Genomic DNA, 16,343 nt, shown 5'->3' with positions numbered 1-16,343 from the left:
GGGTCTCCGAAATCCGTAAAGGTATGTAGGAAGTGGGACGAAAAAACAATATTATTATATTTTTGCCAATGGTATTTACGTCACACTTACTCAGCCAGAATTTTGGTGACGATGCGATAAGAAAGGGCTAGGACTGGGGAGGAAACGACCATTAAGGTACAGCCCCAGCATTTTCCTGGTGTAAAGATGGTGAAACCATGGAAGACCATTTTCAGGACTGCCGATAGTGGGTTTCGAACTCACCAACTCCCGAATGCAAGCTAAGAGCTACAAAACCCGAACCGTGCAAGCAGCTCCCTCATTATTATTATTATTATTATTATTATTATTATTATTATTATTAATATTATTATTATTATTATTGAAGTCTCCGTAACTCAGGGAGTGGCGCACCGGCCTCTCACCGATGGGCTCGATGGTTCAAATCCCGGTAATTCCATGTGAGATTTGTGTTAGGCAAAGCGGAGGCGGGGCAGGTTTTTTCTGTGTATTCCAGTTTTCCCTGTCATCTTTCATTCCAGCAACACTCTCCAATATTATTTCATTTTATCTGTCAATCATTAACCATTGCCCCAGAGGAATGCGACAGGCTTCGGCAGACGGCACATTTCCTACCCTCGCCACTGGATGGGGGCTTCATTCATTCATTCATTCATTCATTCATTCATTTATTCCTGACCCGGTCGAATGACTGGAAACAGGCTGTGGATTTTCATTATTATTATTATTGTTATTATTATTATTATTATTAGTATTATGTTGCTGGATTTGCGTCCATCTAAATACTTCAGTGGAGACGTCCAGGGGGTGTGATTTTGTGTCGAATGAGTTCTTTTAGGTGCTGACAGTTCTACCGGCACGAGGCTAGCGTATTTGAGCCCTTTCAAACACCCCCGGACTGAGCTGGAATCGAACCCGTAACTTGAGCTCAGAAGGCCAGTGCTCTATCATCTGAGCCACTCAGCCTTGCTTTCTATGCCGAGAAATGGATTTTAACAGTATCTGTGTGTGGTTTTTTAAATAACTAAAAGGGTGAAATAATTCATTTCTTAAACCTTAATGCCTCATCATGACCGCCTCTTCAATCCATTACGAGGGCTAATCTGGAGGATCTGTTTTGAGCGCCCTTCTCGATGGTCACGCCAACTAACCTTGTACAGTAGGCCTTGCCTGGGCAGACACGTGACACGGCCGCGGGTCGGGTTAGTGTAGCGGGAGAGTTGCAGTGCGGCAGATCCCAGCAGAACCAGTGGAGCGCAAGATGGCGGCATTGCTGTACTTCGTACTGGGCATGCTCCTGGCCGTGCATAGAGGTGAGTTGAGTAGTCTGCTCCCTAGAGAAACATCCATCCTGCCTGGAGAGCAGTCCAGTCGATACCTTGTTATTGTTCTCATAATGTGTCACCGACCACAAAAGATGAAGAGCGCCCAAGGATGTTGTAGATAAGCTACTTGTCCTGCGGCAGGTAGGAAGGAATCTGCATGCTGACAGCAACCTGTCAATCATTTGTTTATAGTCACTTGTAGCATGTGCCCGGCTGCTATCCCTCCAGATTTATAATTGCTGGACAATACCCACGCTGTCTTTTATCTTCTAATAAATTTCTTGATAATCCTGTTCATAAAACTCATGACAGTGCTCGAAAAATTAGCTGTAGGTTGATGTAGGTCTATACTACGGGAGCAGTTTCTCGTAGGTTCTATTGCGCACGGTATTTATTGTTGATATATACGAATGACAGCTTCCCTTTCTATATAAATTTAATATTTAAAAGTGACACCTCTTATTTTGCAATAGAACGTGCATAAATAATGATTTATTTTGCCATTTCCAACACTGTTTAATAATAATAATAATAATAATAATAATAATAATAATAATACGACCTCATCACTTTTTCGTGTGTGTGAAAAGTTATTTTCTAAAGGAATATCTAGTAGAAGATAATAAATTAAAAAACGTGTAAAGAAAATTTTTTCCTATTCCTCCCCGCAAGATCGAAAGTAGAAAAATAAATAATTACATAGAATTAATGATAAATTCATGTGTTTAGATACATTATAAATTGAAATATATGAGTTGAGGATATAATTTATGAGATATGCACTTTATCAAAGATGCGAGAAGAATTGAAGTTTTAATAAATATTCTTTTGAGCTCTGCTCTTGAGAGAATCTGTCTAGCTCTAATACTTCATTGTTTTGACTGAGGTCATGTTTCCGGAAATTCCTCTGAAGGTGATATTGATTTAATGCGAAAGTAATCGTGTGTCAAAAAGGACACTTTTGTTAGACGTAACTTCTCAGTGCTATCAAGAGAATTTTGGCGTGTAAAATGTATTAAATTCAGAACTACTAATACGAAGTTGAATGTTGCCCACACAATTTAATTACTAGTCGCTTTCTTTCCTTTCGATGCATCATTGTTTACCGACGTGAATTGTTTTGACCTGTTACTCAAAAACATATGTTTGGTGTTTATTGAGTAATTTTCATTCAAATAATGTAGTACGACACTGCAATATTAGAGTAATGTAAAAGGTGACATTCTGTGCACAAATAAATTCTATTTGAGGTAGTAAAATATGTTTAGCGTTCAGTTGTGTACAAGAGAGAGAATGGCGTGGTGCGTGTCTGTATGTGTCCTCTCAAAATTAACATAGTATGGTATTAAGTGACCATCAGAATGGAGCATTTAATATATTTTTTCTCTGAGAACATATAATAAAATTTGCTTAGTGTTTTTCTTATTAACTTTCTTCTAAATGCTAGTGCGTGTACGATTTGAAATTTCACACTAGTGCATATTATTGTTGTAGGACTGGAGGCTGGTTACATGGTAAACAGCAGTCGTGATTGCAAATTGACGATCGATTCCTGTTTACTGGCTTAATACGTATGGAGAGGTGATTACGAACTGCGATAGCTTATGGTAGAATTACGAAAGGGGCAGATGAAAACACACTTTTATCTAGGTTGGACGGGTAGAAATATTGAAAGGGAAGAATGAGATTATAGTTAAATGTCATCATTGCCGGACCAAACTGCAGCACTATTGTTTACACGCAGTGTACAATGCCATTCTTCTACATTGTGAGTAGTCTACTGTGCCTTTCTTCCTTCTTTTGCGATTGGTTTATAGTCGCACTGGCTCAGATATGTACTGTAGGTTATCGATGACCGATGAGGTATGAGGAGGCTAGGACTGGAAAGGAAGAGACCACAGCTTTAATAAAAGTACAGGCTCAGTGCGAAAATAGGGAAATCACAGAGAACCATTTTCAGAATTGTCAGTGGCAGGGTTCGAACCATCAACTTTCCGAATCCAAGCTTACAGCTACGCGGCATGTACAACACAACTAACTCGCTCGGCGTGTTTCCTGTATTTCGTGTATTTTGAGAGGTCGTATTTCGAATCCTGGACAATACATGATTTTTTAAAATTAAAAATATAAGATCCTGTAGTTCGGATTCCACGTCCAACCGGAGGTTCAGGAGCCACGGTCACGATATTAACAGTCACGTAAAATTAAGGATTTGCTTTGAATGCTTTTAGGAGTTATATGAAATCACAGTCAATTCTGAGCCCCTGAGCATTGCACGATTTATCAGACTGGTACTGGGTTTAACTTGTGCCCGCTCATGTTGGATAAATAATAATAAAATGAAATGCCGTGTGGCTTCCCAAAAGACGTGGTGCAGGTCTTTTGATTTGACGCTCGTAGGCGACCTGCACGTCGTGATGAGGATGAAATGATGATACCCAATCCCCGTGCCAGCGAAATTAACCAATTATGGTTAAAATCCCGATCCTGACGGGAATCGAAGCCGGGACCAGTATGACCAAAGGCCAGCACGTTAACCATTTAGCCATGGATCCGGATATAATATTAATAATAATAATAATAATAATAATAATAATAATAGTACCGAGTGGGTTGACCATACGGTTAGCGGTGCGTAGCTGTGAGCTTGCATTCGGAATATGGTAGGTTTCGAATCCCACCGTCGGTAACCCTGATGACGGTCTTCTGTGGTTTCCCATTTTCACACCAGGTCTTTTGATTTGACACCCGTAGGCGACCTGCGCGTCGTAATGAGGATGAAATGATGATGAAGACCAAACATACACTCAGTCCCTTAATAAAGCCCACAGTCTCTACCTTCCCAATCCTAGCCCTTTCCTATCTTTCCGTCGCCCCAAAACCTTCGATTTGTACAATTTGTGGCACGTACAGCACATTTTGGCCTTGGCTTGCCAATATGACCGCTGCCCAGACAGAAAGCCAGTAGATTTTGTAGTTTTACGTGATCAAAGTCAGGACCTCCTAAGCGGTAAATTTTGGCTTTCGTGACCTATCCCACTACCTTTCATATCAAACAGTTCCTCAGTCTCACGAGATTGAGTAAAAACCGTTCCTGCCGTTCAGTGCATAATTATACTCCCTGAACTGATAAGGTATCTCCAGTTAAGAAGCAGGCCCGCTATCCATACTAGGGCCTTATATGGTTAGTAAAAATCCAAAACCAAACCAAACCCCGTGGCGCAAAAGCCGCGAAGGGCCATGGCGTACCAAGCGACCAGCAGATTACAAGGTGTTGTGTGGACAGTACGACGAATCTTCTCGGCCGTCATTCTTGGCTTTCTAGACCGGGACTGTCTTCTCACTGTTATATAGCTCCTTCATCGTAATCACGTAGGCTGAGTAGACCTCGAACCAGCCCTCAGATCCAGGTAAAAATACCTAACCTGGCCGGACCCGGGGCCTCCGAATAAGAGGCAGCCACGCTACCCCTACACCACATGGGCGGTTATGTGGCTAATAATAATAATAATAATAATAATAATAATAATAATAATAATAATAATAATAATAATAATAATAATAATAATTAGTTGGTTACGCGGAATCGATCCCGATCTAGTTGTCGTAAGATTTTATTCAGTGGGAAGCTAATTTAACACCTGAAAAATGCCCGGGCTACAAATTAATTGAAGTGTCACGACAGCTGCCTCCTCAGTACTTTGCCTTTCCCATCCTACTGTACCATCGCGCAGCCGAAAACATTCGAAGTTAGTCAATTGAAATGTCTCTTTTGCATAGATTATACGCCAACTTATGATTGGCTGCACAGATATCGTTGAAAGAAACGTCAGGATGATAACGTAGGATTACATGGGACCACCACACTTAATCGGGAGGCACCGCTCTCACTGCGAAGATTCTTAGGCACGCAAAAGGGCTCCTTGTTATCTATAATATATTTAAAATTTTCCCTTATATTGGGAACCTAATACGCCTATTACAGAACACGTTAGTCATCGTTATCTTAGTGAGTTAATGTTAATAGAAAACCAAACTCCATGGCGCAACAACCCGAAGGGCCACGGCCTACCAAGCAACCGCTGCTCAGCCTGAAGGCCTGGAGATTATGAGATGTGTGATCAACACGACGTATTCTCCCTCGGCCGTTATTCTTGGCCTTCTAGACCGGGGCCGCCATCTCACCGTCAGATAGCTCCTCAATTCTAATCACGTAGGCTGAGTGGACCTCGAACCAGCTCTCAGATTCAGGCCAATCCCTGACCTGGCCGGGAATCTAACCTGGGGCTTCCGTGTAAGAGGCAGGCACGCTACACCTACACTGTGGGGCCGGAAATAATAATAATAATAATAATAATAATAATAATAATAATAATAATAATAATAATAATAATAATAATAATCTTGTATGCAGCAGAAACATTGGATGTGATTGGGAAAGGTGGGCTTGAAGATATTAAGAGAGAGAAAATAATGTTCAGAAAAATTCCAGGCCCTAATGTAGAAAAATGGGGAGAGGGGACTCAAATCTAGCAAAGAATTGTAGCCTAGCAACGAACAGGAGTGGTTGAATTTGATGAGGGAGGGAAGGCTACAGTTCAGTGGACACTTGTTGAGGATGGACATTAACAAACTGCCGAAAAGAACATTTGAATTCTTCAGGAAGAGGAAGACAGGGATGAAATGGTTTCGAGAAGTGAGGTTGGATAAAGATGGGGGTTACGGAAGATGATATAATGGACAGAAATCGATTTAGACAACTCGTCATAAAGTTCGCGCTTTCAAGGAGACTGGGGAGATACTTGTGAGAAAAGGGAGATCCTATACAGAAGAGCAGAATAAGGAAGTAGCAGAAAGGATGATTAGGTTCTGGCAGAGAGTGAAGGCAGAGAAGACTAAAAATAATGCAAAGTTCGTCAAACGGGGTCCATAGACGGCCGAAACGAAAATTAAATAATAATAATAATAATAATAATAATAATAATAATAATAATAATAATAATAATAATAATAATAATAATAATAATAATAATAATAAACTGGGAAGTAAGTAGCTGTGGGATTAATTAAGGTAACAGCCCCAGCATTTGCCTGGTGTGAAAATGGGGAACCACGGTAAACCACGTTCAGGACTGTGGACAATGTGGTTAAAACCTACTATCTCCCGAATACTGGATAATGGCCGCACTTAAGTGACAGCAGCTATCGTGCTCCGTGACTATTAATAATAATAATTCATATCATCATCATCATTTTGGGTGGCTATTACTGGCCTGGTGCAGCCATTGTAAGGCAGACCGTCCGATAGAAATGGGTAGCATCTGCAATGCATGAGAGAATGGGTGATAATGTGGCGTAGAGTAGTTTTATGTCTGGGACATGAGTTTGAGGAATGTTTGGCACAACCGAAACCCTAGATCTCGAACTAAGGTAATTAACAGGTCAACCCAGACGGGAATCGAACCTGTGGGGCTGTACCTTAATTAAGGCCACGGTCGCTTCCTTCGCAATCCTAGTCCCTTCCTTTCCCATCGTCGCCTAAGACCTATCTGTGTCGGTGCTACGAAAAGCCAATTTTAAAATTTAAAAAAAATTGCCTGACATCATCATCATCATCATCATCTGTTTACCCTCCAGGGTCGGCTTTTCCCTCGGACACAGCGAGGGATCCCACCTCTACCGCCTCAAGGGCAGTTTCCTGGAGCTTCAGACTCTTGGTCAGGGATACAACTGGGGAGAATGACCAGTACCTCGCCCAGGCGGCCTCACCTGCTATGCTGAACAGGGGCCTTGTGGAGGGATGGGAAGATTGGAAGGGATAGGCAAGGAAGGGGGAAGGAAGTGGCCGTGGCCTTATGTTAGGTACCATCCCGGCATTCGCCTGGAGGAGAAGTGGGAAACCACGGAAAACCACTTCCAGGATGGCTGAGGTGGGAATCGAACCCATCTCTACTCAGTTGACCTCCCGAGGCTGAGTGGACCCCGTTCTAGCCCTCATACCACTTTTCAAATTTCGTGGCAGAGCCGGGAATCGAATCCGGGCCTCCGGGGGTGGCAGCTAATCACGTTAACCACTACACCACAGAATTGCCTGATGTAAAAATGGAAAACTAACGGAATACCATATTTAGGGCACCTCGTACTGTTCTTTAAAGTGAAGAAAACTCGTCCCGATCTGACGCCCCACTTCGTATGACTGCAAATAATGTGTCTATGGCTAGTATTCTCGTTTCTGGATACACGATTGGGGATAAGGTGAGACGAATTTATGTAGCATGTTTATTATGGCTGGATGCACTTTCTGACGACAGCCTCAGTTCAGGAGCTAACGAAGAGGAAATTAATGATGGTGCTGTGGCCCGTGAATGGGAACTGTCCGAGCATCTGCCGGGAAGTGAAAAAGGGAAACCACAGAATACAGGACACACTCCTCATTTCCCTCCCAGGCTTCTATCAGTCTATCTCCGGACGATTGGTTTCAATTCTAACGTTGAAAACATTTCTTAGCAGATAAGGTAGGGCTCCCTATAAGGACGTAAAATTAAGCAGGGGTCCACTCAGCCTCGGGAGGTCAAATAAGTAGAGGTAGGTTCGATTTCCACCTCAGCCATCCTGGAAGTGGTTTTCCGTGGTTTCCCACTTCTCCTCCAGGCGAATGCCGGGATGGTACCTAACTTAAGGCCACGGCCGCTTCCTTCCCTCTTCTTTGTCTATCTCTTCCAATCATCCCATCCCCCACTAAGGCCCCTGTTCAGCATAGCAGGTGAGGCCGTCTGTGGGGGGGTACTGGTCATTCTCCACAGTTGTATCCCACGACCCAATGTTTCACGCTCCAGGACACTGGCCTTGAGGCGGTAGAGGTGGGATCCCTCGCATGAGTCCTAGGGGAAAACCAACCCTGGCGGGTAAACAGATTAAGAAAGAGAGAGTCTTGGATAGCGCTATCCAAACTTATAAAAAAAACATCGATAATCACTTCCGGCCTAAATGCAGTTCCGGAAAACAGCCTAAAATTGCTTGTTTCTTTACTCGTTTTCTAAATTCAAATCCTATCCAAATTAATTTCTTTCATAATTCTTTCTGCAATGCGTTCCTTGGTTTAATATACTCAGGCTTTTTTTGTTTTTTGAAAAATGACCACACCGAATGTAGTCACAAGGGCTTAAGTGAATCATGCATTGACTAACATTAGCGCATTACTTTATTTTATTTACGTAACATTTGTAGCACATATCCCTAGGATGTTTTCGAAATTGAGTTGTTGGCCTGAAGGGCTAGAACTGGATTTTTAGGTGGACTTCAGCAAAAGAATTGCGCGTTTAAAACACTACCTATATTTATAAAAAAAACCCACGGCACTTAACGCCCTTGAAAGGGCTCTGGCCTGCCCAGCGACCGCTGCTCCGCCCGAAGGCCTGTAGATTACGAGGGGCCGTATGGTCAGCATGACGCATCCTCTCGGCCGTTATTCTGGGCTTTCGAGACCGGGGCCGCCATCTCACCGTCAGATATCTCCTCATTTCTAATCACGTAGGCTGAGTGGAATTCGAATCAGCCCTCAGGTCGAGAGAAAAATCCCTGTCCTGGCCGGCAATCGAACCCGGGCCCTTCGGGCATCATCGTCAATAATAATGAGACTGGCCTGCTCAGTATTCCGCGTTCAAATCTGGGTGAATATGGGGGAAATATCTAACAGCGTGCTTTTCTTTGGATGAAGAAGTACAATGAGATTTGGCCATGCGGTTAGAGGTACGTGGCTGTGAGCTTGCATCCGGTAGATAGTGAGTTCGAACCCCACTGTCCGCAGCTCTGAATATGATTTTCCGTAGTTTCTCATTTTCACATCGGGCAAATACTGCGGCTGTATCTTAATTAATACCACGGCCGCTTCCTTCACACTCGTAGCCCTTTCCTATCCCTTCGTCACCGCAAGACCTATCTGTGTCGGTGCGAGGTAAAGCAAATAGGATAAAGAATTGAAAGAAGTCGGGCACAGTTTAGGTTGCCAGCTTTAGTGAAATGAGAGCTGTGATCGGTAAAAGTCCGTCCTTCGGCTCTACATTTTGCATGGCTTTTATTATCGTGATCATAAGTCATGAGACCTCGCTTTACTGAAACGCCAAGCAGAAAAAAAATGCTAATGTATTCTAACTTATATGACAGAGTACCGAGGGAAAACATTATTCGCCGTACTGGGGGATTATGAGATTAATAACAGATTATTAAAATCAATCAAAGGCATTTATGTTGACAATTGGGCTACAGTGAGAATTTATGATAGAATGAGTTCTTGATTCAAGATACAGGGGTTGGACAAAGCTGTAATCTTTCACCGTTGTTGTTCATAGTTTACATGGATCATCTGGTGAAAGGTATAAAGTGGCACGGAGGGTTTAAGTTAGGTGGAAATGTAGTAAGCAGTCTGGCCTATGCTGACGACTTGGTCTTAATGGCAGATTGTGCCGAAAGCCGGCAGTCTAATATTGTGGAACTTGAAAATAGGTGCAATGAATATGATATGGAAATTAGCCTTTCTAAGACTAAATAGATGTCAGTAGGTAAGAAATCCAAAAGAACTGAATGTCAGATTGGGGATGCAAAGCTGTAGTAGGTAGATCATTTCAAGTATTTAAGATGTGTGTTTGATTCGCAGTTACGATCAACAGTATTCTGTAAGGAGGAGGTCAGCTCCGGGAAGAAAATCTCTTTACATCGGTCTGTTTTCAGAACAACTTTGTTTTATGGGAGTGAAGGCTGGTTGGACTCAGGATATCTTATTCATAAGCTAGACATGAAAGTAGCGAGAATGACTGCTGCTACACACAGGTGGGAACAATGGCAGGAGTGTACTCGGAATGAGGAGATAATGGCTAAGTTAGAAATTAACTCAATGGAGGAATCTATACACATAAACCGGCTTCGGTGATGGGGACATGAGAGGCGAATTGAGGAGGATGGGTTACCTAGGAGAATAATGGGCTCTGTTAAGGAGGGTAAGGGAAGTAGAGGGAGACCAAGACGACCATGGTCAGACTCAGTTTCTAACGATTTAAAGATACGAGGTTCAGAACTAAATGAGGCCACAGCACTCGTTGCAAATAGAACATCTTGGCGACATTTAGTAAAATCACAGAGGCTTTCAGACTGAACGCTATAATGAAGATGTATGTATGTATGTACATATTCTAACCCCAGGATGTGATCCTTAATTTCTGAAATCTCACATGCTTTGAAGGAAAAACATGCTTTGTCCAAAGGTACAAAACTCGAAGCCCTTCCGCCTTAATGAGGAGTTCAAAAAAGGATTAAGTTATAAATTACTATGCAATACATTATACTAAAATTTACACTGCACTAAATTGGTATACACAGTCTTGATGACGATGCACTTATTAACACAAACACAATTGCACTATAAATGTTTAACTGATTTCAAAAACCTATAAAACAGATAATGATGTTATCAGTCAAAAACAGCTTAGCCAAGACCCATGTGCTACATTATGCTAATTGGCAACGTGGAATTTGGATCAGTGGCCTCAGGGAGCTTTATTACAGAGAGGGTAGGGGAACGGAGAGCGCGCGGCTACCTGGGATTGGCTTCAACGGGAGGCGTGTGCTGGTTGCCATAGTAACTGCCATCTGCGAGCTGGCAGATCACGCAGGGGATTTTAATGACTGTAGACACATTATATTTCCACTTTATGCGCTAGTCCGTGTAAACTTATTCTTAATGCTGGTCTCCTGCTGTCTTCTGTTAGAACCAGAGTAAATATTTTCGTATTCTTTTCTCCTCCATCCCCTTTATATGTCCAAACCATCTTAGTTTATTCCTATCAATTCTCTCGTTTTTAGGTTTTCTATTCCGACTTCCTTTCTAACATCTTTGCTTCTTACTTTGCTTTTTCTCGACTTTCTCATCATACTTCTTAGATATTTTATTTCGCTGGCTAGAATCCTACTCTCCTCTCTACTTGCCATTGTCCAGGTCCCAGTTGCATCAGTCAGTATGGGTGCATCTATTTACACTTGCTTGGTATTTCCTCATCCCAGACAAGGTTTCTCACACTCTGGTAGAATGCATTGCCCTGTTGCTCCCCCTTGCTAATCTCCTTGTCCAGCCTTGTATTATGCCTTAATTCGCTCCCTAAGTGCTTGAAGGTGTCACCTATATCAAGACATTGACCACCAATTTTCACAACCCATTTTCCTTGTCTTTTTCCTCTTGATATCACCATGATCTTGTTTCTTTCTGCACTTATATTCATACCATAATTTTCAGTTTTCTCGTTCAGTGCAACAGGTTGTTCTTGCACTTCATTGCTGTTCGTTCCCCAGACCTCAAACTCGTCTGCAAATTGTAACAACTTCATCTCCCTACTCCCATATGTTTCTTTTGTCTCCTTATTAAATTCGCCCACAACCATTAGAAACAATAGTCCAGTTTCTTTTCTAAACCTACCGGGCGAGTTGGCCGTGCGGTTAGGAGCGCACAGCTGTGAGCCCGCATCCAGGAGATAGTGGGTTCGAAACCCCACTGTCGGCAGCCCTGAAGATGGTTTTCCTTAGTTTCCCATTTTTACACCAGGTAAATGCTGGGGCTGTACATCAATTAAGGCCACGGCCAATTTCTTCACATTCCTCTGCCTTGCCTGTCCCATCGTCGCCATAAGACCTGTCTATGTCGGTGCGACGTAAAAAAAAAAGCGTTTCTAAACCACTCCATTTTTCGGGCCGGGCTGAGTGGTTCAGACGGTTGAGGCGCTGGTCTTCTGACCCCAACTTGGCAGGTTCGATCCTGGCTCAGTCTGGTGGTATTTGAAGGTCCTCAAATACGTCAGCCTCGTGCACGTAAAAGAACACCTGCGGGACTAAATTTGGGCACCTCTGCGTCTCCGAAAACCGTAAGAGTAGTTAGTAATACGTAAAACAAATGACCTTATTATTATTATCTTTCGAACTGGAGTCTGACTGGCAGTACGTATATTAAGATGAGTGGGTTGGGAAAAACATAAATATCCAGTCCTCGATTCAGAAGAATTAACCAGACGCTGGAAAAGTCGGCGTAATGGAATTCCGCAGACCGACCGTGCAGTTAGTGTCGCGCAGCGGTGAGCTTGCATTCAGGAGAACGCCATTCTTGGCAGCCCTGAAGATGGTTATCCGAGGTTTCCCATTTTCTTGCCAGGAAATTCTGGGGCTGTACCTTAATTGATGATGATGATGATGATGATGCTTGCTGTTTAAAGGGGCCTGACATCTAGGTCATCGGCCCCTAATGGTACGAAATGAGACGAAATGTAACGACAATTTAAAAGTCCAAAATTCATCCACTGACCAGAATTCAAAACGTGATGATGAATTAATGGATGAATGTGAATTTAAAATACTCATTGTATCCAACTCACAATAATGAAAGTAAGTTAAGCACATTTCTTAAATCAATCAACTGACTAGAATTCAAAAATACAACGATGAATAATGGTTATGAACTTAAAACAATCAGTGGATCCGACCCACAATACCCCACCTTCCCAGAAACTTTCTCAAAATGATACTATTACTGACCAAGGGGCTGCTTCCGAAGCACAATCCTGAATCGATGATGCTTGTTGTATAAAGGGTTCGAAAATCCAGATCAACCGCCCCTCATAATGGTACTTACCGCTAGTAAAGTAGAACCATAGTATTTATCATGTTGCAATACTAATCAAAAGTAGCGTAGACTCACGGTGTTCCACACATTATGGTACTTTTCACCAGTATTGCACGTCGCACAGGTAACGCAGACCTATGGTGTTTCTCACATAATGACGCCACTCATAGGCAACGCAAACCCATGGTGTTTCTCATATAGGTTTACAAATCACGGGCGCTGGCATTCCCGTGGTGCTCCTCACATAGTGGGTACTAACCACTCCACGGTGTTGCTCATATAGCGGTGCTAATCACAGGCAACGTCCAGACCCATGGCGTTTCCCACATAATGGTACTAAATACAGGCAACGTGACAGTGTGTTGTTCTGCATATCTTGTTACTAATCACAGGTACTGTAAAGCCACAGTGAACCGCTCTCTGCTGCTACTAATCACAAACCTATTGTGTACCTAACATAGTGGTACTACTCGCAAGTAAAGGCGAAACATCGTGTTCCCCGCGTGATGATACTAATCATAAGTAGTTTCATGGTTCTAATTAAATCAACCCTTGGTTGCCCCTTTTACTTACCTCTTAAGACAGGCAGGGGATACCGTGGGTGTATTCTTCGTCTGCGTCCCCCACCCACAAGGGGTGTACTTTAATTAAGGCCACTGCCGCTTCCTTCCCACTCCTAGCTCTTTCCTATTCCTTCGTCGCCATAACAGCTATCTGTATCGGTGCGACGTAAAGCGAATTGTATTTTTTGTTTGTTAAGAATTCAGATATTGATTTGCCTGAACAGTGGAGCTATTCTTGAATTAAAGTACCTGCATGAATGTATGGAGGTCACGTGAATGCTCTAACATCATGCATAATAAGTTAGCAAATACGCATTTCCGTCAATATTGGGAAGCTGCTATGACGGAAAACGTTCTCAGGGCAGCCGACAGTCGGGTTCGAACCCACTATATCTCGAAAGAAAGCTGTTAGCTACGTGACCCAAACCTTACAGCCACTTGTTCGGTAGTTGGTGCAAGTTTATATGCATTTTGTCAGGGCCTATTTCTAGTGACTCTTCGTCTTCTTAATATTATTCTTCATCTTCTTAATGCGCTTACCGTCCGGGGTTGGTTTTCCCCTCGGACTGAGCGAAGGATTCCACTTCTACCGCCTGAAGGGCAATGTCCTGGAGCATGAAACTTTGGTTCGGGGGGATACAAGTAGGGAGACGGACCAATACCTCGTCCAGGTGGCCTCACCTGCTGTGCTGAACAGGGGCCTTGTGGGGGAATTGGAAGATTGGAAGGATAGTCAAGGAAGAGGGAAGGAAACGGTCATGGCCTTAAGTTAGGTACCAGAATAAGTGGGAAATCACGGAAAACCACATTGAGGATGGCTGAGGTGGGAATCGAACCCCCCTCTACTCAGTTGAGCTCCCGAGACTGAGTGGACCCCGTTCCAGCCTTCGTACCCTTTTTCAATTCTTTTTTGCTATTGGCTTTACGTCGCACCGACACAGATATGTTTTATGGCGACGATGGGACAGGAAAGGGCTAGGACTGGGAAGGAAGAGGCCGTGGCCTTAATTAAGGTACAGCCCCAGCGTTTGCCTGATGTGAAAATGGGAAACCACGGAAAACCAATTTCAGGGCTACCGACAGTGGGGTTCGAACCCACTATCTCCCGAATACTGGATACTGGCCGCACTTAAGCGACTGCAGCTATCGAGCTCGGTATTCAAAATAATAATAATAATAATAATAATAATAATAATAATAATAATATATAAATATTAATTATGTATATATAAATATATATTTATTATTATTATTATTATTATTATTATTATTATTATTATTATTATTATTACCCTGGAAGAGCGCGTTAGAAAACCTACTTGGATGAGATGTTTTATTTTCGGAACATTATTTGTCTTAATAGTGTCACTTTTCGTATAATTAACGACCAAACCACACTCCACTCTCTTAATTATGTAGCCTACATAGTAACAGCTGTGTTTCTGTTGTGTCAGTTAAGTGTATGACGTCACAGGAATCCAATGAGTTCCAAGCATGTACTGTGTCCACTACGAGCGTGAAAGAGCAACTTGTGTACCCTCTGGCACTACATCTGACAATGTCGAGAAATTTCTAACGTAGCCTGGACTGTTACATAGTGTTTAGAATATATTTTGTGAATAGTTTAAGGTCTGGACTGCAATGAAGGAGCTTCTAGGTTTCGCTCTCCGTAGAAGACATGAAGCACACTGCAGGCCCGGTGACAGGATCATCGGGCCTCTTGGCAACTGAAGGGTACGGGTCCCTAAACCCCTCACTTAATTTAGACTAGAACTGCGAACTTGCAGGTTATTTTATAACCAAAACTTACCTGATCATCAGCCCCTGGCGACGGAGTTTGCACTAAGAATTAGTGTAATATTAGTGTGAAATTGGTGCGGGAATATTATCGGTGCAATTGTGGTACTAATTTGGTGCGAAAGCGACAGTGGATGCACTGATTTAACACCAAATAAAAATGCACCAAAACTGCACCGTGCAATGAAATGGCGTATGGCTTTTAGTGCCGGGATGTGTCCGAGGACTTCGGCTCGCCAGGTGTAGGTATTTTGATTTGACACCCGCAGGTGACCTGCACATCGTTATGAGGATGAAATGATGATGAAGACGACACATACACCCAGTCCCCATGCCAGGGAAATTAACCAATTATGGTTAAAATTCCCGACCCTGCCGGGAATCGAACCCGGGACAGCTGCAAATAAAGGCAAGCACGCTAACTACTTAGCCATGGAGCCAGACAACTGCACTATAATTACACCACACAGTTTTTCACATTTATTTACACCATTTTTATCCCAGGAATGTTGGTGCAAGAGAAGTTACATTTAACACAGTAGTTACACCAAACATGAAGTACATTAATCATACAATTTATGCACCGATTTCGCGCCAAAAGTACACCAAAGTTTTTCCTTGAACCTTATTTATTCTGAACACCACTGTTGAACCAGATTTGCTTAAAAAATGCTCCAAAGTTACACCAAGGATTTTGGTGCATTTGTGGAATCACCTTCGTGTCATTTTAGTGGAAAATTTATGCAGTTTCCTTTCTATTTACCTCACAAATATAATGGTTCAAAATTGTTATTATCTTTTTATAAACTTGGTGTATTTTTGGTGTATCTTTCGAAGCAATCATTGTGTACATTTGTGAGGTAACCTTTGTGCCACTTTGTTGCAAAATTAGTGCATATTCTTCCACATATACCCCGAAAATATAGTACAAAATTGGTATAAAATTCGTAACAACAGCAACAACAACAACAACGCTAATGTCATACGTCTCTGCACACTGAT

The 16,343-nt window shown here is 42.5% G+C and overlaps 1 protein-coding gene across 1 annotated transcript in view; it reads left to right on the top strand.

Annotated features, from left to right (window-relative positions):
• Positions 1 to 1,187: 1,187 nt before the first annotated feature.
• Positions 1,188 to 16,343, top strand: part of LOC136857610 (UPAR/Ly6 domain-containing protein crok) — a 376,662-nt gene continuing 361,506 nt past the window's right edge. Inside the window, exon 1 of the mRNA XM_067136392.2 lies at positions 1,188 to 1,313. Within this exon, the coding sequence (XP_066992493.2) occupies positions 1,262 to 1,313 (52 nt within the window). The 5' untranslated portion in view covers positions 1,188 to 1,261. The remainder of the gene's footprint in view (positions 1,314 to 16,343) is intronic.

This window comes from Anabrus simplex, chromosome 1 (assembly GCF_040414725.1).
Source record: "Anabrus simplex isolate iqAnaSimp1 chromosome 1, ASM4041472v1, whole genome shotgun sequence".
Lineage (NCBI taxonomy): Eukaryota > Metazoa > Arthropoda > Insecta > Orthoptera > Tettigoniidae > Anabrus > Anabrus simplex.
The sequence above is the reverse complement of the archived record's forward strand: the minus strand, read 5'-3'. Positions and strand labels throughout refer to the sequence as shown.